At 42.7% G+C, this 22,646-nt stretch overlaps 1 protein-coding gene across 1 annotated transcript in view; it reads left to right on the top strand.

Annotated features, from left to right (window-relative positions):
- LOC139366138 (family with sequence similarity 13 member B) overlaps positions 1–22,646 on the top strand; it is an 82,628-nt gene that overhangs the window by 42,201 nt on the left and 17,781 nt on the right. Inside the window, exon 7 of the mRNA XM_071103281.1 lies at positions 10,547–10,680. Within this exon, the coding sequence (XP_070959382.1) occupies positions 10,547–10,680 (134 nt within the window). The remainder of the gene's footprint in view (positions 1–10,546; positions 10,681–22,646) is intronic.

The raw sequence follows: 22,646 nt of genomic DNA, 5'->3' as shown, positions 1-22,646 counted from the left end.
GATCACTCTGGATGAACTGCAGAGATCTACAGCTGAGGTGGGAGACTCTGTCCATAGGACAACAATCAGTCGTGTATTGCACAAATCTGGCCTTTATGGAAGAGTGGCTAGAAGAAAGCCATTTCTTAAAGATATCCATAAAAAGTGTTGTTTAAAGTTTGCCACAAGCCACCTGGGAGACACACCAAACATGTGGAAGAAGGTGCTCTGGTCAGATGAAACCAAAATTGATCTTTTTGGCAACAATGCAAGATGTTATGTTTGGCGTAAAAGCAACACAGCTCATCACCCTTAACACACCATCACCACTGTCAAACATGGTGGTGGCAGCATCATGGTTTGGGCCTGCTTTTCTTCAGCAGGGACAGGGAAGATGGTTAAAATTGATGGGAAGATGGATGGAGCCAAATACAGGACCATTCTGGAAGAAACCCTGATGGAGTCTGCAAAAGACCTGAGACTGGGACGGAGATTTGTCTTCCAACAAGACAATGATCCAAAACATAAAGCAAAATCTACAATGGAATGGTTCAAAAATAAACATATCCAGGTGTTAGAATGGCCAAGTCAAAGTCCAGACCTGAATCCAATCGAGAATCTGTGGAAAGAACTGAACTGCTGTTCACGAATGCTCTCCATCCAACCTCACTGAGCTCGAGCTGTTTTGCAAGGAGGAATGGGAAAAATGTTCAGTCTCTCGATGTGCAAAACTGATAGAGACATTCCCCAAGCGACTTACAGCTGTAATCGCAGCAAAAGGTGGCGCTACAAAGTATTAACTTAAGGGGGGCTGAATAATTTTGCACGCCCAATTTTTCAGTTTTTGATTTGTTAAAAAAGTTTGAAATATCCAATAAATGTCGTTCCACTTCATGATTGTGTCCCACTTGTTGTTGATTCTTCACAAAAAAATACAGTTTTATATCTTTGTTTGAAGCCTGAAATGTGGCAAAAGGTCGCAAAGTTCAATGGGGCCGAATACTTTCGCAAGGCACTGTACATACTGTATTCTATACTATTCTACGATATCTCAGTCGCTTAATGCTTACATATCTTGCTTTACTCATCTCATATGTGTATATACTGTTTTTCTATACTATTCTACTGTATCTTAGTCCATTCCGCTCTGACATCGCTCGTCCATATGTACAGTTGAAGTCAGAAGTTTACATACACTTAGGTTGGAGTCATTAAAACTATTTTTCAACCACTCCACAAATTTCTTGTTAACAAACTATAGTTTTGGCAAGTCGACTAGGACATCTACTTTGTGCACAACACAAGTATTTTTTCCAACAATTGTTTACAGACAGATTATTTAACTTTATAATTTGCTTTATCACAATTCCAGTGGGTCAGAAGTGTACATACACTAAGTTAACTGTGCCTTTAAACAGCTTGGAAAATTCCAGAAAATTATGTCATGGCTTTAGAAACTTCTGATAGGCTAATTGACATAATTTGAGTTAATTGGAGGTATACCTGTGGATGTATTACAAGGCCCACCTTCAAACACAGTGCCTCTTTGCTTGACATCATGGGAAAATCAAAAGATATCAGCCAAGACCTCAGAAAATAAATTATAGACCTCCAAGAGTCTGTCTGGTTCACCCTTGGGAGCAATTTCCAAACGCCTGAAGGTCCACATTCATCTGTACAAACAATAGTACGCAAGTATAAACACCAAGGGACCACGCAGCCGTCATCCCGCTCAGGAAGGAGACGTGTTCTGTCTCCTAGAGATGAATGTACTTTGGTGTAAAAAGTGCAAATCAATCCCAGAACAACGGCAAATGACCTTGTGAAGATGCTGGAGGAAACAGGCACAAAAGTATCTATATCCACAGTAAAAGGAGTCCTATATCGACATAACCTGAAAGGCCGCTCAACAAGGAAGAAGCCACTGCTCCAAAACTTCCACAAAAACTACGGTTTGCAACTGCACATGGGGACAAAGATCGTACTTTTTGGAGAAATGTCCTCTGGTCCGATGAAACATAAATAGAACTGCCATAATGACCATTGTTGTGTTTGGAATAAAAGGGGGATGCTTGCAAGCCGAAGGATACCACCCCAATCGTGAAGCACGGGGTGGCAAGCATCAAATCAAATCAAATTTTATTTGTCACATACACATGGTTAGCAGATGTTAATGCGAGTGTAGCGAAATGCTTGTGCTTCTAGTTCCGACAATGCAGTAATAACAAGTAATCTAACTAACAATTCCAAAACTACTGTCTTGTACACAGTGTAAGGGGATAAAGAATATGTACATAAGGATATATGAATGAGTGATGGTACAGAGCAGCATAGGCAAGATACAGTAGATGGTATCGAGTACAGTATGTACAAATGAGATGAGTATGTAAACAAAGTGGCATAGTTTAAAGTGGCTAGTGATACATGTATTACATAAGGATACAGTCGATGATATAGAGTACAGTATATACGTATGCATATGAGATGAATAATGTAGGGTAAGTAACATTATATAAGGTAGCATTGTTTAAAGTGGCTAGTGATATATTTACATCATTTCCCATCAATTCCCATTATTAAAGTGGCTGGAGTTGAGTCAGTGTCAGTGTGTTGGCAGCAGCCACTCAGTGTTAGTGGTGGCTGTTTAACAGTCTGATGGCCTTGAGATAGAAGCTGTTTTTCAGTCTCTCGGTCCCAGCTTTGATGCACCTGTACTGACCTCGCCTTCTGGATGATAGCGGGGTGAACAGGCAGTGGCTCGGGTGGTTGATGTCCTTGATGATCTTTATGGCCTTCCTGTGACATCGGGTGGTGTAGGTGTCCTGGAGGGCAGGTAGTTTGTACCCGGTGATGCGTTGTGCAGACCTCACTACCCTCTGGAGAGCCTTACGGTTGAGGGCGGTGCAGTTGCCATACCAGGCGGTGATACAGCCCGCCAGGATGCTCTCGATTGTGCATCTGTAGAAGTTTGTGAGTGCTTTTGGTGACAAGCCGAATTTCTTCAGCCTCCTGAGGTTGAAGAGGCGCTGCTGCGCCTTCTTCACGATGCTGTCTGTGTGAGTGGACCAATTCAGTTTGTCTGTGATGTGTATGCCGAGGAACTTAAAACTTGCTACCCTCTCCACTACTGTTCCATCGATGTGGATAGGGGGGTGTTCCCTCTGCTGTTTCCTGAAGTCCACAATCATCTCCTTAGTTTTGTTGACGTTGAGTGTGAGGTTATTTTCCTGACACCACACTCCGAGGGCCCTCACCTCCTCCCTGTAGGCCGTCTCGTCGTTGTTGGTAATCAAGCCTACCACTGTTGTGTCGTCCGCAAACTTGATGATTGAGTTGGAGGCGTGCGTGGCCACGCAGTCGTGGGTGAACAGGGAGTACAGGAGAGGGCTCAGAACGCACCCTTGTGGGGCCCCAGTGTTGAGGATCAGCGGGGAGGAGATGTTGTTGCCTACCCTCACCACCTGGGGGCGGCCCGTCAGGAAGTCCAGGACCCAGTTGCACAGGGCGGGGTCGAGACCCAGGGTCTCGAGCTTGATGACGAGCTTGGAGGGTACTATGGTGTTGAATGCCGAGCTGTAGTCGATGAACAGCATTCTCACATAGGTATTCCTCTTGTCCAGATGGGTTAGGGCAGTGTGCAGTGTGGTTGAGATTGCATCGTCTGTGGACCTATTTGGGCGGTAAGCAAATTGGAGTGGGTCTAGGGTGTCAGGTAGGGTGGAGGTGATATGGTCCTTGACTAGTCTCTCTAAGCACTTCATGATGACGGATGTGAGTGCTACGGGGCGGTAGTCGTTTAGCTCAGTTACCTTAGCTTTCTTGGGAACAGGAACAATGGTGGCCCTCTTGAAGCATGTGGGAACAGCAGACTGGTATAGGGATTGATTGAATATGTCCGTAAACACACCGGCCAGCTGGTCTGCGCATGCTCTGAGGGCGCGGCTGGGGATGCCGTCTGGGCCTGCAGCCTTGCGAGGGTTAACACGTTTAAATGTCTTACTCACCTCGGCTGCAGTGAAGGAGAGACCGCATGTTTTCGTTGCAGGCCGTGTCAGTGGCACTGTATTGTCCTCAAAGCGGGCAAAAAAGTTATTTAGTCTGCCTGGGAGCAAGACATCCTGGTCCGTGACTGGGCTGGATTTCTTCCTGTAGTCCGTGATTGACTGTAGACCCTGCCACATGCCTCTTGTGTCTGAGCCGTTGAATTGAGATTCTACTTTGTCTCTGTACTGGCGCTTAGCTTGTTTGATAGCCTTGCGGAGGGAATAGCTGCACTGTTTGTATTCGGTCATGTTACCAGACACCTTGCCCTGATTAAAAGCAGTGGTTCGCGCTTTCAGTTTCACACGAATGCTGCCATCAATCCACGGTTTCTGGTTAGGGAATGTTTTAATCGTTGCTATGGGAACGACATCTTCAACGCACGTTCTAATGAACTCGCACACCGAATCAGCGTATTCGTCAATGTTGTTATCTGACGCAATACGAAACATCTCCCAGTCCACGTGATGGAAGCAGTCTTGGAGTGTGGAGTCAGCTTGGTCGGAGCAGCGTTGGACAGACCTCAGCGTGGGAGCCTCTTGTTTTAGTTTCTGTCTGTAGGCAGGGATCAACAAAATGGAGTCGTGGTCAGCTTTTCCGAAAGGGGGGCGGGGCAGGGCCTTATATGCGTCGCGGAAGTTAGAGTAACAATGATCCAAGGTCTTTCCTCCCCTGGTTGCGCAATCAATATGCTGATAAAATTTGGGGAGTCTTGTTTTCAGATTAGCCTTGTTAAAATCCCCAGCTACAATGAATGCAGCCTCCGGATAAATCGTTTCCAGTTTGCAGAGAGTTAAATAAAGTTCGTTCAGAGCCATCGATGTGTCTGCTTGGGGGGGGATATATACGGCTGTGATTATAATCGAAGAGAATTCTCTTGGTAGATAATGCGGTCTACATTTGATTGTGAGGAATTCTAAATCAGGTGAACAGAAGGATTTGAGTTCCTGTATGTTTCTTTCATCACACCATGTCACGTTGGCCATGAGGCATACGCCCCCGCCCCTCTTCTTACCAAAAAGATGTTTGTTTCTGTCAGCGCGATGAATGGAGAAACCCGTTGGCTGCACCGCTTCGGATAGAGTCTCTCCAGTGAGCCATGTTTCAGTGAAGCAAAGGACGTTACAGTCTCTGATGTCCCTCTGGAATGCTACCCTTGCTCGGATTTCATTAACCTTGTTGTCAAGAGACTGGACATTGGCAAGAAGAATGCTAGGGAGTGGTGTGCGCTGTGCCCGTCTCCGGAGTCTGACCAGAAGACCGCCTCGTTTCCCTCTCTTTCGGAGTCGTTTTTTTGGGTCGCTGCATAGGATCCACTCCGTTGTCCTGTTTGTAAGGCAGAACACAGGGTCCGCGTCGCGAAAAACATATTCTTGGTCGTACTGATGGTGAGTTGACGCTGATCTTATATTCAGTAGTTCTTCTCGACTGTATGTCATGAAACCTAAGATGACCTGGGGTACTAATGTAAGAAATAACACGTAAGAAAACAAAAAACTGCATAGTTTCCTAGGAACGCGAAGCGAGGCGGCCATCTCTGTCGGCGCCGGAAGTGAATTTTGCGCCGGAAGTGAATTTGTTGTGGGGGTGCTTTGCTGCATGAGGGTCTGGTGCACTTCACAAAATAGATGGCATCATGAGGCAAGAAAATTGTGGATATATTGAAGCAACATCTCAAGACATCAGTCAGGAAGTCAAAGCTTGGTCGTAAATGGGTCTTCCAAGTGGACAATGACCACAAGCATACTTCCAAAGTTGTGGCAAAATGGCTTAAGGACAACAAAGTCAAGGTATTGGAGTGGCCATCACAAAGCCCTGACCTCAATCTTACAGAAGATTTGTGGGCAGAACTGAACATGTTTGTGCGAGTAAGAAGGCCTACAAACCTGACTCAGTTACACCAGCTCTGTCAAGAGAAATGGGTCAAAATTCAGGGAACTTATTGTGGGAAGCTTGTGGAAGGCTTCCTGACACGTTTGACCCAAGTTAAACAATTTCAAGGCAATGCTACCAAATACTAATTGACTGTATGTAAACTTCTGACCCTCTGGGAATGTGATGAAAGAAATAAAAGCTTATCTCTCTTATTATTCTGACATTTCACATTCTTAAAATAGTGGTGATCCTAACTGACCTAAGACCGGGAATTTTTACTAGGATTAAATGTCAGGAATTGTGAAAAACTGAGTTTAAATGTGTTTGGCAAATTTATTTTATTTTACCTTTATTTAACCAGGCAAGTCAGTTAAGAACACATTCTTATTTTCAATGACGGCCTAGGAACAGTGGGTTAACTGCCTGTTCAGGGGCAGAACGACAGACCTTACCTTGTCAGCTCGGGGGTTTGAACTCGCAACCTTCCGGTTACTAGTCCAACGCTCTAACCACTAGGCTATCCTGCCGCCCAGAAGGTGTATGTAAACTTCCGACTTCAACTGTATATAGTCTTAATTAATTTCTACTTTGATTTGTGTGTGTTGTGTAATTTGTTAGATATTACTGCACTGTCGGAGCTAGAAGCACAAGCATTTCGCTACACCCACAATAACATCTGGTAATCACGTGTATGTGACCAATAAGATTAGATTTTTAGGCTTGTTGTGCAAAGGATAAGAAGCAGTGCTTGACTTGGGCAGGAGCTCTCCGGAGCTGAGTTCCGGCACCTCAAATGTTCTACTGCTTGAGCTCCCGTTCCTCTTTATAGAATATTAGCTAAAAAGTATTGTGGAGCTCCTGCACCTAATATAAACAACACTTAAATATAAAAAATGACCAGCACCCAAAATGAGTACCGGAACCTATTTCAGTCCAAGTCGAGCACTGACAAGAAGTAATCAGGTAGGCCTATTTTATGATGTTTCCACTGGATCAGAGCTTGACATTTTTCCCTTTCACGCTGAGTGGTCATCGTAAGGGAGAGCGCTGTAAAGGTTTTTCAAATGGCCTACATTGAGGAACTATTGTCATTCTCAATGGATGTAAAAACAGAATTTGTTTGCTTGCTGTTTGAGATGAAAAAAATAACATTACTTTGACAAGCTCCACAGCTCATTAGTGGTGGTGTATTAAATTATCAGATCCCCAAATGGGCACATTTAAATGCCTACATTTGCGCACAGGCCAGGTCGCCTATATACGTCTATGAGTAATCAGGTGCACATCCTTACGTAACCTTGACAGGAGGGCACCAAACAATAGACAATGACTACATTTTAATTGACTAAACTTGTAAATGGTATGAAATAAACCAAAACGTGTTTCTCACAAGTGTAGCATAGGTTGTGCACTCTACAAACAATGTCCACTCCGACAATGAGAACGGTAAGACTGGAATAATATATTGATGCATTAACATAAATTATCATAACCAAACAAACATTGTAGATTAGAAATGATAGAAATGAACAGTAAATGTACTACTGGTGATATGTAATGGGGAAGTGATAGACTAAAAATCAAAAGCATACAATTCACACAATGAAGTTCTGAAACAATGAATGTGCACAAATTGGTGGGAGAGAACACATGGAGAGAAGTGCATTTAGCTTCTTGGGCGCTGCATGGTCAAGCCGACGTCTCCATTGGCCGTGTTGCATTTACGATGACATGGCTCTGCAGAAGTCAGGGCATTCATACTTGCGCATTACAGAGCTGTTTGTTGTGAGGGGAGTTGTCAAGGAAGTGAGTTTGTTTATACAGGATCTACCGCCCCCCAATTGTGTCAATGCGGAGCTATACAGAGCCCTCCGCATTGTTACAACATATGGGAGGTGCATGGCGATGCGGTACTGAGCTCAATTTGGCCTTTCCGCAATTGTCACCCCCTCCATATGGAGCCTCCCACCACATTTTTGGATAAAGCATAAATCGGCTTTGTCTGGTCCTCTACAATGGATTAGTTCTTTAAGAGGTTGAATGTATGTGTGTGTGTGTGCGTGCGTGCGTGCGTACGCCCGTACACCCATCTTAGTGAACTAATCTGTGTGTGTGTGCTTCCATATATATTATGAAAATTACAGGCCTCATCTTTTTAAGTTGGAGAACTTGCACAATTGGTGGCTGACTAAATACTTTTTTGCCCCACTGTATACACACATACATACATACACACAACTCAGTAAAAAAAGAAATGTCCATTTTTCAGGACCCTGTTTTTCAAAGATAATTGGTAAAAATCCAAATAACTTCACAGATCTTCATTGTAAAGGGATTAAACACTGTTTCCCACGCTTGTTCAATGAACCATAAACAATTAATGAACATGCACCTGTGGAACGGTTAAGACACTTACTTCTTAAGGCTAGGGGGTGGTATTTTCACGTCCGGATGAAAAGAGTGCCCAAAGTAAACTGCCTGCTACTCAGGCCCAGAAGCTAGGATATGCATATTAGAAGTTTCTAAAACTGTTTGAATGATGTCTGTGAGTATCCTTTGAGAAATGAAGAAGTAGGGCTGTCCAGAACGAGGGTCGAATAAAGTGTACTGTTGTGGTTGAGGCGCGCGACCTGAAAGCACGCTCCATTTTGTTTTCCTCTGGTATTGAACACAGTTTATTCCATCTTAAATTTTACCGATTTATTTACATTTAAAAATACCTAAAGTTGAATTAGGAATGTTGTTTGAGATGTTTGGATCAAGTTTACAGGTAACTAATTAGATAATGTGTAGTCATGTTGTGGGAGTTGGAACCGGTGTATTTTCTGAATCATACGCGCCAAATAAATGGAAATTTTGGATATCTAACGAGTGAATTTATCGTTCAAAAGGACCACTTGTGATGTTTAATGGACATATATTGGAGTGCCAACAGAAGATCTTCAAAGGTAAGGCATGAGTTATGTTATTTCTGACTTTTGTGTTGTGCCTGGCGGGTTGAATTATGATTTCCATGTGTATGTTTGATGGGGTGCTATCCTCAGATAATAGCATGGTTTACTTTCACCGTAAAGCCTTTTTGAAATCTGACACTGTGGCTGGATTAATAAGAAGTTAATCTTTAAACCGGTGTATAACACTTGTATGATTTATGAATTATTATTATGAGTATTTCTGTTTTTTGAATTTGGTGCGCTGCTATTTTACTGGGTGTTGTCAAATCAATCCCCTTAACGGGATTGGCGCAGGAAGGGATCACTAGTTAACAGCTTACAGGCGGTAGGCAATTAAGGTCACAGTTATGAAAACTTAGGACTCGAAAGAGGCCTTTCTACTGACTCTGAAAAACAGCAAAAGAAAGATGCCCAGGGTCCCTGCTCATCGGCATGAATGTGCCTTAGGCATGCTGCAAGGAGGCATGAGGACTGCAGATGTGGCCAAGGAAATAAATTGCAATGTTCGTACTGTGAGACGCCTGAGACTGTGCTACAGGGAGACAGGACGGACAGCTGATCATCCTCGCAGTGGCAGACCACGTGTAACAACACCTGCACAGGATCTGTACATCACACCTGCGGTACAGGATGGCAACAACAACTGCCCGAGTTACACCAGGAACGCACAATCCCTCCATCAGTGCTCAGACTGTCTACAATAGGCAGAGAGAGGCTGAACTGAGGGCTTGTATGTACGCCTGTTGTAAGGCAGGTTCACACCAGACCTCACCGGCAACAACGTCGCCTATGGGCACAAACCCACCTTGACTGGAGGGTCCGTCATGGTCTGGGGCGTTGTGTCACAGCATCATCGGACTGAGTTTGTTGTCATTGCAGGAAATCTCAATGCTGTGCGTTACAGGGAAGACACGCTCCTCCCTCATGTGGTACCCTTCCTGCAGGCTCATCCTGACATGACCCTCCAGCCTGACAATGCCACCAGCCATACTGCTCGTTCTGTGCATGATTTCCTGCAAGACAGGAATATCCGTGTTCTGCCATGACCAGCGAAGAGCCTGGATCTCAATCCCATTGAGCAAGTCTGGGACTTGTTGGATCGGAGGGTGAGGGCCATTCCCCCCCAGAAATGTCTGAGAACTTGCAGGTGCCTTGGTGGAAGAGTGGGGCAAAATCTGGTCCAGTCCATGAGGAGGAGATGCACTGCAGTACTTAATGCAGCTGGTGGCCACACCAGATACTGACTGTTACTTTTTATTTTGACACCCCCTCCCCCCTTTGTTCAGGGACACATTATTCATTTTCTGTTAGTCACATGTTTGTGGAACTTGTTCAGTTTGTCTGTTGTGTAAATATTTGTATAAACATAAGATTCAACATGTTAAGTTTACTGAAAATTAACGTAGTTGATTTTTTTTTTTGCTGAGTGTGTGTGTGTGTGTGTGTGTGTGTGTATATTTGTATCTGTGTTTCTTTATTTGCTACTGCTCGACTAAAAAAATCTAGGTCGACCGAACAATCAACCAGTCGACTAATTGGGGTCAGCCCCTAACGCTGTATTACATAATGTTGTCTGGGTGCACAGTTTGTGATGGTATAGCTCACTCAGTGTCCTGTCAGAGGTGTCATGTATGATGATACTTAAACCTCCTAGCCTACTTCTAAAATGTCCCCTGACCCTTCACTCTCCCTTGCAGATCACTGAGCTCCTGGACGATGAGAAATTAGAGGCATGTGAGGAGCTGCCCCAGGACGGCGAGGGCGAGGAAGGCCCCCCTTCCACCTCCGAATCCCCACAACACAGTAACACGCAGGTCACTCCCTCTTCAAGGTAAGATAAGTTGATGATTGACTTTATGATCCTCATGGGGTAATTTGGTTTGCTGCTCTGGGTAATCAAAAATATATCAAGCGTAGACAATTAGGAATAAATACACAAATTGAAAGGGGCAGTTCATGTGCGATTTATCAATGATTCATCTGTACTACAGCTGGGCGATGTGTATCGTGATAAATAACTATTTTGCTTGATAAGAAATACAACTTTTTTTTATCAACAGTTACTTTACATTAGCGCCAGGGCTCTGTACTTTTTTTTTTTCCAGTGCCAAGTCAGGACAACTGACATGGTAGAAAATTATTCAAAATAAAATATTTAATCGATCATATCCAGGGAATGTATGTCACATTCCAACCAAGCTGCCTGCTCCACCACAGCTATGTTATTGTATCTGGGTTAAGCCATAAAGATCTCTTATAGTATAATGTCATTGGGTCAGCTCAGCTTCCACATGAGTATTACATAATTGGAATCACAATTTCCACAAAATGCTGAGTGAAACGGCTTATTTATTATTACATATCAAATTTTATTGGACACATACACACATTTAGCAGATGTTATTAAGGGTGTAGCAAAATGCTTGTGTTCCTAGGTCCAACAGTGCAGTAGTATCTAACAATTCACAACAATACACACCAATCTAAAAGTAAAAGAATGTTAAGAAATATATAAATATTAGGACGAGCAATGTCGGAGTAGCATTGACTAAAATACAGTAGAATAGAATACAGTATATACATATGTAATGGGTAAAGCAGTATGTAAACATTATTAAAGTGACTGATGTTCCATTGTTAAAGTGACCAGTGATTCCATGTCTCTGTATACAGGGCAGCATTCTCTAAAGTGCAGGATTGCGTAACCGGGTGTTAGCCGACTAGTGATAGCAATCATGGTGGAAAATGTTCAGGGCTCTATGCTGAGTAAATCATTTGACATTTAGGATAAAAAAAATAATATTTAACTGTTTTAATGATAAGAAATTACTTAAAGTTAATGAATAAATGTTTTAGGGAAGACAAAAAAATTCTGCTGCCACTTTAAGGGGCGGGCCGTTACCATGGTAAAGGGGCACGCCGTCTCTGTCAGACATGCGAATCACCGTTTCTTTCGTAGCAGCAGACATTTGAAGCAAACCCAACTAATATTGAAAAACAACAAAACGATGTAACTAGCCAACTCGACCAACTTTTACATCTGGGCTTTGGCTTTATTTTATATTTTTACTATTCCCAAATGTTTTGGTTGTTGAAATAGAAATGTCTTACCTAACAATGCCTAAATCTACCTGCATTTGGCGGGTGTTCATTTCCCACCGTGATCGTAACTATTTTTCAGTCGGGTGACTCCACGTGGGCTCCTGACCCCAATTTTCTATACACTGAGCAAAATAGTGTATTAGATCATAATGTTTTTTCTCATTCAATGTACTGAGCAAAATGGTGCTAGTTCAGGACCAGGTATCCATGTAAAAGCTGTGCTGATCTCCACTCTACTAAACGGATGAGTGTCTCCCTTCAAAAGTCCGGAGGTCTAGACATGAAAGATAATCTAAGTCTTTCTGTTGATCTCATCTCCTCCTCGCCTCTATTTGTTTAGTTCCAGTGCACCTGCACCCACTTTGATCTCAGCAGAGCACCAACAGGGCTATTGAGAGCTCCACCACAGCAGCTAAATGTCAGACAGGTCTGGTATGACAGGCTGCTTAAATCGTATTAATGGAGAACAATTTCAGAGGAGCGAGTCTGTCATTCCTTTACACAATTGTCTCTTTTTATGGCCACACTCCTCCACATTCTGAGCATACTGTTCAACACAGACATTACAGGAAGCTACACCAACCCCTCTTTTACGCTACTGCTACTCTGTCCATCATATATATGCATAGTTACTTTAACCATATCTACATGTACATACTACCTCAATCAGCCTGACTAACCGGTGTCTGTATGTAGCCTCGCTACTTTTATAGCCTCGCTACTGTTATTTTTCACTGTCTTTTTACTGTTGTTTTTATTTCTTTATTTACCTATTTACCTAACCTTTTGCACTATTGGTTAGAGCCTGTAAGTAAGCATTTAAGGTCTACAAATGTTGTATTCAGCGCACGTGACAAATACACTTTGATTAGATTATATGAGCATGAAGAACAATAGGGATTTAAGAGTGACTCATTGTACTCCTGGATTGTTTCAAGAAGTACAGATTAACTAATGCAAAGTAAACAAAATACTTAACATAAAGATCCAAGTCAGCCTCCAATTTAGAGCATTTTTTAAACATCTTTATTTAACTAGGCAAGTCAGTTAAGAACAAATTATTATTTTCAATGACGACCGAGGAACAGTGGGTTAACTGTTCAGGGGCAGAATTTGAAGGGGCAGATTTGTACCTTGTCAGCTCGGGGGTTTGAACTTGCAACCTTCCGGTTACTAGTCCAACGCTCTAACCACTAACTGACTAGGGGCAGAATTTGAAGGGGCAGATTTGTACCTTGTCAGCTCGGGGGTTTGAACTTGCAACCTTCCGGTTACTAGTCCAACGCTCTAACCCAAACTGACAGACTACCCTGCCGCCCCATAGGCCTCTAGATGTTCCGCTTTTGCTTAGGAACTTTTTTCCCTAGATTGTTGGTGGTGTAGCTTCCTGTTTAAATCGAAACAGAGCTGTAAGCTCTGCCTCTATCAGAGTGGGTTTGGGTGGCTCTGCCTTTGTGCACTGATAAACGCCTACATTGGAACGCAGTGGCTACAGGGTTTGCAACTAACTTTTTTCATCACCCAGTACCGTGCCAAAGTGCAATTTCAACTGTCCCAAACTGAACTTGAACCGTCCCATATTTTTTTATTAAACTTATGAATTTTTTTAATGTTTTGATATGCCAGCATTGATCTAGATCATTTGCAGTGCTTTTAAAGTAATTGGTTTATTTCGGAGACCGATAAATACAGTCTATATTACAAACCCCTTTTTGCATCTTAATGTAAACAAACACCCATTACATTATTAATAATTATAATTTATTAATTGAACAAGATAACCACATGCATACAATATATTGGAGAAAAGAATGTTATTGTGAACTGATTACTGAATAAACTTAGACATTCCATTACACCACCAGCAGCCCCATTTAAACACAACACAACAAAATACAATGAAGAATGCATGTGTTCCCCAGCCTGACAATGCCAAAATCTACCTACATTTGGCTAAATCTAACAGCCATTCAGATTTCTTTTACCAGCTAAATATTTTTTGTTGTTGCTAAAAATCACACCAACAAAATGCAAAAAAACAGATGAGCATACTTTGAAATGTTTCTAAAACAATACATGTAGTACTAGTAAGAAGTAATGTGGTATATTGTTTAATTTCATTTTCTGTGACTTGAGTCTTTTAACCAAAATATCACAGCATTCTGTAATTTAAACAAACTTTTATGCCTTTGCGCATCACTTCTAAAAATGAATCTTGTCACTCTGCTCTTCACGTGCGCACGCACAGCGCCATGACAGGCAGTTTTGCGGCGCGAGGCAGAAATACATTGCACATTTTACAGTGTGCATTCGGTTTAGGTCAGGGAGATACAGCCATATTCTCAAGAATACCATAATAGCTAGCCATAGCCTACAGACAATGCAAATGCCACAGCAACTCCCAGCACACGAAACCTCCGCTTCGGGCCGGCAGGCCGCAAACAGGCTGGAAGAAAGTAAAATGTGCATTCTAGTAGGCCTATTTGCCCAACATTGGAATGAAAGTCTAATATTATACATTTATATTAACCAAAATAATTACAAATGTGATGCCTAGCCAGCAATATCATAGGTTGTCCAGGTTTCAAACAATCTTACCTTGCTTTTAATAGCCTACAGCCAAAATCCAACCATTTAAATGCCATTTATATGCCATTTAAACCAACATTTCTTATTCTAACGTCCAAAGGCAGTAAGGCACAATCCTATTGTTGCATCATCCGATATTCCCTCTTTTTCTAAGTTTCTACCATTAGGCTGTATGTCCATCTGCCATCTGACAAATTATAAAAACTGCTCGCATCAGGTGCGAGTTTGAGAATGGTGTTCTCCCGTAATAGCATTTTGGAACATTCACGCATATGGCTGAGATGAGGGAACATACACTGCTCAAAAAAATAAAGGGAAAAACTAAAATAACACATCCTAGATCTGAATGAATGAAATATTCTTATTAAATACTTTTTTCTTTACATAGTTGAATGAGCTGACAACAAAATCACACAAAAATGATCAATGGAAATCAAATTTATCAACCCATGGAGGTCTGGATTTGGAGTCACACTCAAAATTCAAGTGGAAAACCTCACTACAGGCTGATCCAACTTCGATGTAATGTCCTTAAAACAAGTTAAAAGGAGGCTCAGTAGTGTGTGTGGCCTCCACGTGCCTGTATGACCTCCCTACAACGCCTGGGCATGCTCCTGATCAGGTGGTGGATGGTCTCCTGAGGGATCTCCTCCCAGACCTGGACTAAAGCATCCGCCAACTCCTGGACAGTGTTGGTGGATGGAGCGAGACCTGATGTCCCAGATGTGCTCAATTGGATTCAGGTCTGGGGAACGGGTGGGCCAGTCCATAGCATTAATGCCTTCCTCTTGCAGGAACTGCTGACACACTCCAGCCACATGAGGTCTAGCATTGTCTTGCATTAGGAGGAACCCAGGGCCAACCGCACCAGCATATGGTCTCACAAGGGGTCTGAGGATCTCATCTCGGTACCTAATGGCAGTCAGGCTACCTCTGGCGAGCACATGGGGGGCTGTGCGGCCCCCCAAAGAAATGCCACCCCACACCATGACTGACCCACCGCCAAACCGGTCATGCTGGAGGATGTTGCAGGCAGCAGAACCTTCTCCACGGCGTCTCCAGACTCTGTCACGTCTGTCACATGTGCTCAGTGTGAACCTGCTTTCATCTGTGAAGAGCACAGGGCGCCAGTGGCAAATTTGCCAATCTTGGTGTTCTCTGGCAAATGCCAAACGTCCTGCACGGTGTTGGGCTGTAAGCACAACCCCCACCTGTGGATGTCGGGCCCTCATACCACCCTCATGGAGTCTGTTTCTGACCGTTTGAGCAGACACATGCACATTTGTGGCCTGCTGGAGGTCATTTTGCAGGGCTCTGGCAGTGCTCCTCCTGCTCCTCCTTGCACAAAAGCTTAGGTAGCGGTCCTGCTGCTGGGTTGTTGCCTTCCTACGGCCTCCTCCACGTCTCCTGATATACTGGCCTGTCTCCTGGTAGCACCTCCATGCTCTGGACACTACGCTGACAGACACAGCAAACCTTCTTGCCACAGCTCGCATTGATGTGCCATCCTGGATGAGCTGCACTACCTGAGCCACTTGTGTGGGTTGTAGACTCCGCCTCATGCTACCACTAGAGTGAAAGCACCCACCGCCAGCATTCAAAAGTGACCAAAACATCAGCCAGGAAGCATAGGAACTGAGAAGTGGTCTATTGTCACCACCTGCAGAACCACTCCTTTATTGGGGGTGTCTTGCTAATTGCCTATAATTTCCACCTGTTGTCTATTCCGTTTGCACAACAGCATGTGAAATGCATTAGTATTTTTTAAGTGAGACATTGAGGATTATAATAAATACTGCGTTGATGTCATACAAGTAAGCCAAACACCCTTTAGTCCAAATGTGCAATTTCCATAGAATAAAACTGTCATATACATTGTCAACATTTATGATCACTATGTTTGATGTACCGTTACAAGATGACATGCTGTCATACCCTGGGTTGTTCTGAACAGAACGAGCTTATGTTTGTTTATTGTGAAGAAAATTTGCCGCGTCACACGCACCTGAATGCGCTCATGACTCCTTTCTATGCGCATCAAAATTACTATCGGTTGATGCCCACCTGACCCAGATTGAGATTTAGAATGGACCGTTTTGGGATTTCGTAAACAACACTTTTTTTGATGGCGGGGATGCAGTGTTGTGTTCCAACCAAAACGACTACAAGTGTGCTTGCTTTAGCTCATCAACGGCGCAGGAGAAGGAGAACTAGGAGTAAAAGTGCATTGAAATTACTTAGGAACTGTGCACGCTTTGGAGAGGTGTGTGTGTGTGTGTGTGTGTGGCCACTTTGAGATCCCAGTTAGTCCTTTCACTCAAACCTTATAATTTATCTTTATGTTGCACCTACAGTGGGGCAAAAAAGTATTTAGTCAGCCACCAATTGTGCAGGTTCTCCCACCTAAAAAGATGAGAGAGGCCTGTGATTTTCATAGGTACACTTCAACTATGACAGACAAAATAAGAGAAAAAAATCCAGAAAATCACATTGTAGGATTTTTTATGAATTTATTTGCAAATGATGGTGGAAAATAAGTATTTGGTCACCTACAAACAAGGAAGATTTCTGGCTCTCACAGACCTGTAACTTCTTCTTTAAGAGGCTCCTCTGTCCTCCACTCGTTACCTGTATTAATGGCACCTGTTTGAACTTGTTATCAGTATAAAAGACACCTGTCCACAACCTCAAACAGTCACACTCCAAACTCCACTATGGCCAAGACCAAAGAGCTGCCAAAGGACACCAGAAACAAAATTGTAGACCTGCACCAGGCTGGGAAGACTGAATCTGCAATAGGTAAGCAGCTTGGTTTGAAGAAATCAACTGTGGGAGCAATTATTAGGAAATGGAAGACATACAAGACCACTGATAATCTCCCTCGATCTGGGGATCCACGCAAGATCTCACCCCGTGGGGTCAAAATGATCACAAGAACGGTGAGCATAAATCCCAGAACCACACGGTGGGACCTAGTGAATGACCTGCAGAGAGCTGGGTCCAAAGTAACAAAGCCTACCATCAGTAACACACTACGCTGCCAGGGACTCAAATCCTGCAGTGCCAGACGTGTCCCCCTGCTTAAGCCAGTACATGTCCAGGCCCGTCTGAAGTTTGCTAGAGAGCATTTGAATGATCCAGAAGAAGATTGGGAGAATGTCATATGGTCAGATCAAACCAAAATATAACTTTTTGGTAAAAATTCAACTCGTCGTGTTTGGAGGACAAAGAATGCTGAGTTGCATTCAAAGAACACCATACCTACTGTGAAGCATGGGGGTGGAAACATCATGCTTTGGGGCTGTTTTTCTGCAAAGGGACCAGGACGACTGATCCGTGTAAAGGAAAGAATGAATGGGGCCATGTATCGTGAGATTTTGAGTGAAAACCTCTTTCCATCAGCAAGGGCATTGAAGATGAAACGTGGCTGGGTCTTTCAGCATGACAATGATCCCAAACACACCGCCCGGGCAACGAAGGAGTGGCTTCGTAAGAAGCATTTCAAGGTCCTGGAGTGGCCTAGCCAGTCTCCAGATCTCAACCCCATAGAAAATCTTTGGAGGGAGTTGAAAGTCCGTGTTGCCCAGCAACAGCCCCAAAACATCACTGCTTAGATGGAGGAATGGGTCAAAATACCAGCCACAGTGTGTGAAAACCTTGTGAAGACTTACAGAAAACGTTTGACCTCTGTCATTGCCAACAAAGGGTATATAACAAAGTATTGAGAAACTTTTGTTATTGACCAAATACTTATTTTCCACCATAATTTGCAAATTAATTAATTAAAAATCCTACATTGTGATTTTCTGGATTTTTTTTTTCTCATTTTGTCTGTCATAGTTGAAGTGTATCTGTGATGAAAATTACAGGCCTCATCTTTTTAAGTGGGAGAAATTGCACAATTGGTGGCTGACTAAATACTTTTTTGCCCCACTGTGCCATATTTTCCATTAATATTCTTAGAATTTTACTGAATGTATCCAGAGTATTTTCAGATGTTGGTATCAACAAATGCGGCAATAAGTACAGTAAATTGCACATAAAATCAACCGTGTAATGTTTGGATACAGTTGTCAGGTGAACTGTAGTCCTCACGTTTTTGTCTAATAATTTTCCGTAATCTCCTAACTGTTCCCTTTCAATTGCTACCATGGATATACATATGCTTTTCATATTTTTTCTGTAAGAAACATTTAAATGTAGCCCTATCCATATAGGCCCATTCTCACCAGTGTAAAGGGTTAAGGTGATTAAACCCATTAATCCCTAATCCACACAAACAGACAGCCACATGCACCATGGCAGGGGGAAATAGTCTACATGGCTAGAAAGGCTTGAGACAGTGACACACCCCACAGCACACCACACATACAGTGAGCTCTAAAAGTATTGGGACTGTGACAGTTTTGTCTCTACTCCAGCACTTTGGATTTGAAATTATACAATAACTACGAGGTTAAAGTACAGACTGTCAGCTTTAATTTGAAGGGAATTTTCATCCATATTGGGTGAACTGTTTAGGAAGCACTTTTGGTACATAGTCCCCCCTATTTTCGGGTACCTAAAGTATTGGGACAAATTCACTTGTGTATTAAAGTAGTCAAAAGTTTAGTTTGGTCCCATATTCCTAGCATGCAATGATTACATCAAGCTTGTGACTACAAACTTGTTGGATGCATTTGCTGTTTCCGATTTATTTTTGCCCAATTTTAAATGAATGGTAAATAATGTATTGTTATTTTGGAGTCACTTTTTTATTGTAAATAAATAAGAGTGGAATGTTTCTAAACACAATGTGAAGAGCCAGAGAGCAACGGAGATCAGTTCAGAGCGCAGAGCCACGCGTGTGCACATTTGTTGATATTCTTTGCTAGTTAGCGAGTTACTAGCCCACTTATACTTATAAGTCAGCAATGGGGAGTTAGTGCTTCCTACAAGAACATAAAATGTATAGGCTACATTTCAAGCTGTCTTTGAAAAACCAGTCAGGTAAAAAGCTAATGTCTTAATTAAAGGGGCAGTGTTGTATTTTGAGACAGGCTTGAATATTGTCATTCTCTGTATGCTAACAATAATAAATTGTGGTGGTTTCTTGCATCATACAATACAATTTACAGTCACCTATTTGGCCCATGGTGTTATAAATCAAGTAAAAAATGAATTAATGTCAAGCCCTTCATAATGTAAGAACTTTTAAGTCTCATGCAACGTAGGCCTGCATTGAACACCACATATAGGCCACGGTAGGCTATATCATAGAAATCAAAAGCTATTTCCATGTGAAAATGTTATGGGATTTGCTCCATTTGGTTTTGTTGGTAGGCCCACATTATGCTCAAATAGCCACAATAGCATATTAGCTACTGTCTAAAACTGTAAGGGAACACAATTCTCACGTGTATGCTCACAAGATCAAACATTTGCTCAATGCCCCAAAATATTTGAGAGAACATTACATATAAGTGAATCTTTCCCAATACTTTTGGTCCCCTAAAATGGGTGGACTAAGTACAGAAAGTCTGCACTTTAACCTCATAGTCATTGTATAATTTGAACTCCATAGTGCTAGAGTACAGAGCCAAAACAACAACAGATGTCACTGTCCCAATACATTTGGATCTCACTGTATTTGTTACCAGTCTTTACTGGTTGTTTCCCAAACCATACACACAATAGACTTGATTTGGACCCACATGGGAGTTGAAAAACAACTATGACACTAGTGGGTTGGCACTCGCTTCTGGGCTATTGTTTTCCCATGGACCCTACTGCTGCAGTGTTTAACACTTTATGGTATGCCAAACAAGGACCGAGAAGGCCCTTTTCAGCTAACTTGACCTCTCACTCTGTGCCTCCGGCTTCTGAATCATGTCACCAAGGAGTCAGACATGAACTGTGGGGGTGTCTGTACAGTGCTTTGGGAAAATATTCAGACCCCTTGAATTTTTCCACAATTTGTTATGTTCTGAAATTGATTAAATCGTTTTTTCCCACCTCGTCAATCTACACACACTACCCATAATGACAAAGCAAAAACTATTTTTTTAAAGAATTTTTTGCAAATTTATAAAAAAAAATAAAACATCAAATTTACTTAAGTTCTCAGACCTTTTACGCAGTACTTTGTTGAAGCACTTTTGGCAGCGATTACAGCCTCCAGTCTTCTTGGGTATGATGCTACAAGCTTGGCACACCTGTATTTGGGGAGTTTCTCACATTCTTCTCTGCAGATCCTCTCAAGCTCTGTCAGGTTGGATGGGGTGCATCGCTGCACAGCTATTTTCAGGTCCCTCCAGAGATGTTTGATCGGGTTCAAGTCCAGGCTCTGGCTGGGCCACTCAAGGACATTCAGAGACTTGTCCGGAAGCAACTCCTGCGTTGTCTTGGCTGTGTACTTTGGGTCATTGCCCTGTTGAAAAGTGAACCTTCACCTCAGTCTGAGGTCCTGAGCACTCTGGAGCAGATTTTCACCAAGGATTTCTCTGTAATTTGCTCCGTTCATCTTTCCCCCGATCCAGACTGGTCTTCCAGTCACTGCCGCTGAAAAACATCCCCATGGCATGATGCTGCCACCCCCATGCTTCGCTATAGGGATGGTGCCAGATTTCCACCAGACGTGGCGCTTGGCATTCAGGCCAAAGAGTTCAATCTTGGTTTCATCAGACCAGAGAATCCTGTTTCTCATGGTCAGAGTCCTTTAGGTGCCTTTTGGAAAACTCCAAGCAGGCTGTCATGTGCCTTGTACTGAGGAGTGGCTTCCGTCTGGCCACTCTACCAAAAAGCCCTGACTGGTCGAGTGCTGCAGAGATAGCTCCAGAGTTCCTCTGTGGATATGGGAGAACTATGTCAGAGTGACTTTCGGGTATTATGTGTAGATTGCTGAGGGAAAAAAAAAATGTTTATTCAATTTAAGGATTTGTCTGAAACGTAACAAAATATGGAAAAAGTCAAGAGGTCTGAATACTTTCCGAATACAATATATGTGCTTGTCCTGGTCGTTCTGTAAAGGTTAAGGGGATTTGGGTGGTGGCTGGACTTTACATTTACATTTGTGTCATTTAGCAGACACTCTTATCCAGAGTGACTTACAGGAGCAATTAGAGCTAAGTGCCTTGCTCAAGGGCACATTGGCATATTTCTTTACCTTGTCGGCTTGGGTGATTTGAACCGGCCCAACACTTTAACCGCTTGGGGGATAGGGAAAGGCTTTGGGTAGCAGCTGCTGCAGAATTAGGGCCCAGTCCCAGACAGACTCATGTAGATAGAAGGGTGGAGTTGGGGCAAGCACTGAAATTAACAGAGATTAAATGGCAACCAACAGAATTGGCAGCTGCCTGTATCCCCCACAACTATTGCTGTGATGCCGGGGATTATGCAGTTACAGCTCTGCCTTTGATGGAATTTGTGGTATTATGTAATTTTATAAATGTCTTAAATGTTGTATTTTTTTTAAAATTCTTTGGTAGACGCACTTGCTTATGAAATCATGAAGGTAGTCATTGATCAACAATAACACTTGATTGGTCATGTACGATGTGGTTCGGTCATTGATAGGGTTGCAAAGCTACTGGTAATTTACCAGAATCTTTTGTAATTTTGGTCAACTATACTTGAATTAAAGTATTCATATACAGTACCAGTCAAAAGTTTGGACACACCTACTCATTAAAGGATTTTTATTTATTTTGACTATTTTTACTATTCTTATTACTAAGAATCATGTAGTAACCAAAAAAGTGTTTACATTTTTGAAATTATATGAGATTCTTCATAGTAACCATCCTTTGTCTTGAAGACAGCTTTGCACACTCTTGGCATTCTCTCAACCAGCTTCACCTGGAATGCTTTTCCAACTCTTGAAGGAGTTCCCACATATGCTGAGCACTTGTTGGCTGCTTTTTCTTCACTCTGCGTTCCAAGTCGTCATCCAACCATCTCAATGGGGTTGAGGTCGGGGGATTGTGGAGGCCAGGTCATCTGATGCAGCACTCCTTCACTCGTCCCACTAAGCACAAACCAGATGGGATGGTGTATTGCTGTGGTAGCCATGGTGGTTAAGTATGCCGTGAAGTCTCAATAGATCGCTGACTGTGTCACCAGCAAAGC

The sequence above is a fragment of the Oncorhynchus clarkii genome, chromosome 14 (assembly GCF_045791955.1).
Source record: "Oncorhynchus clarkii lewisi isolate Uvic-CL-2024 chromosome 14, UVic_Ocla_1.0, whole genome shotgun sequence".
Classification (NCBI taxonomy): domain Eukaryota; kingdom Metazoa; phylum Chordata; class Actinopteri; order Salmoniformes; family Salmonidae; genus Oncorhynchus; species Oncorhynchus clarkii.
This window is presented reverse-complemented; position numbering and strand designations above follow the sequence as displayed.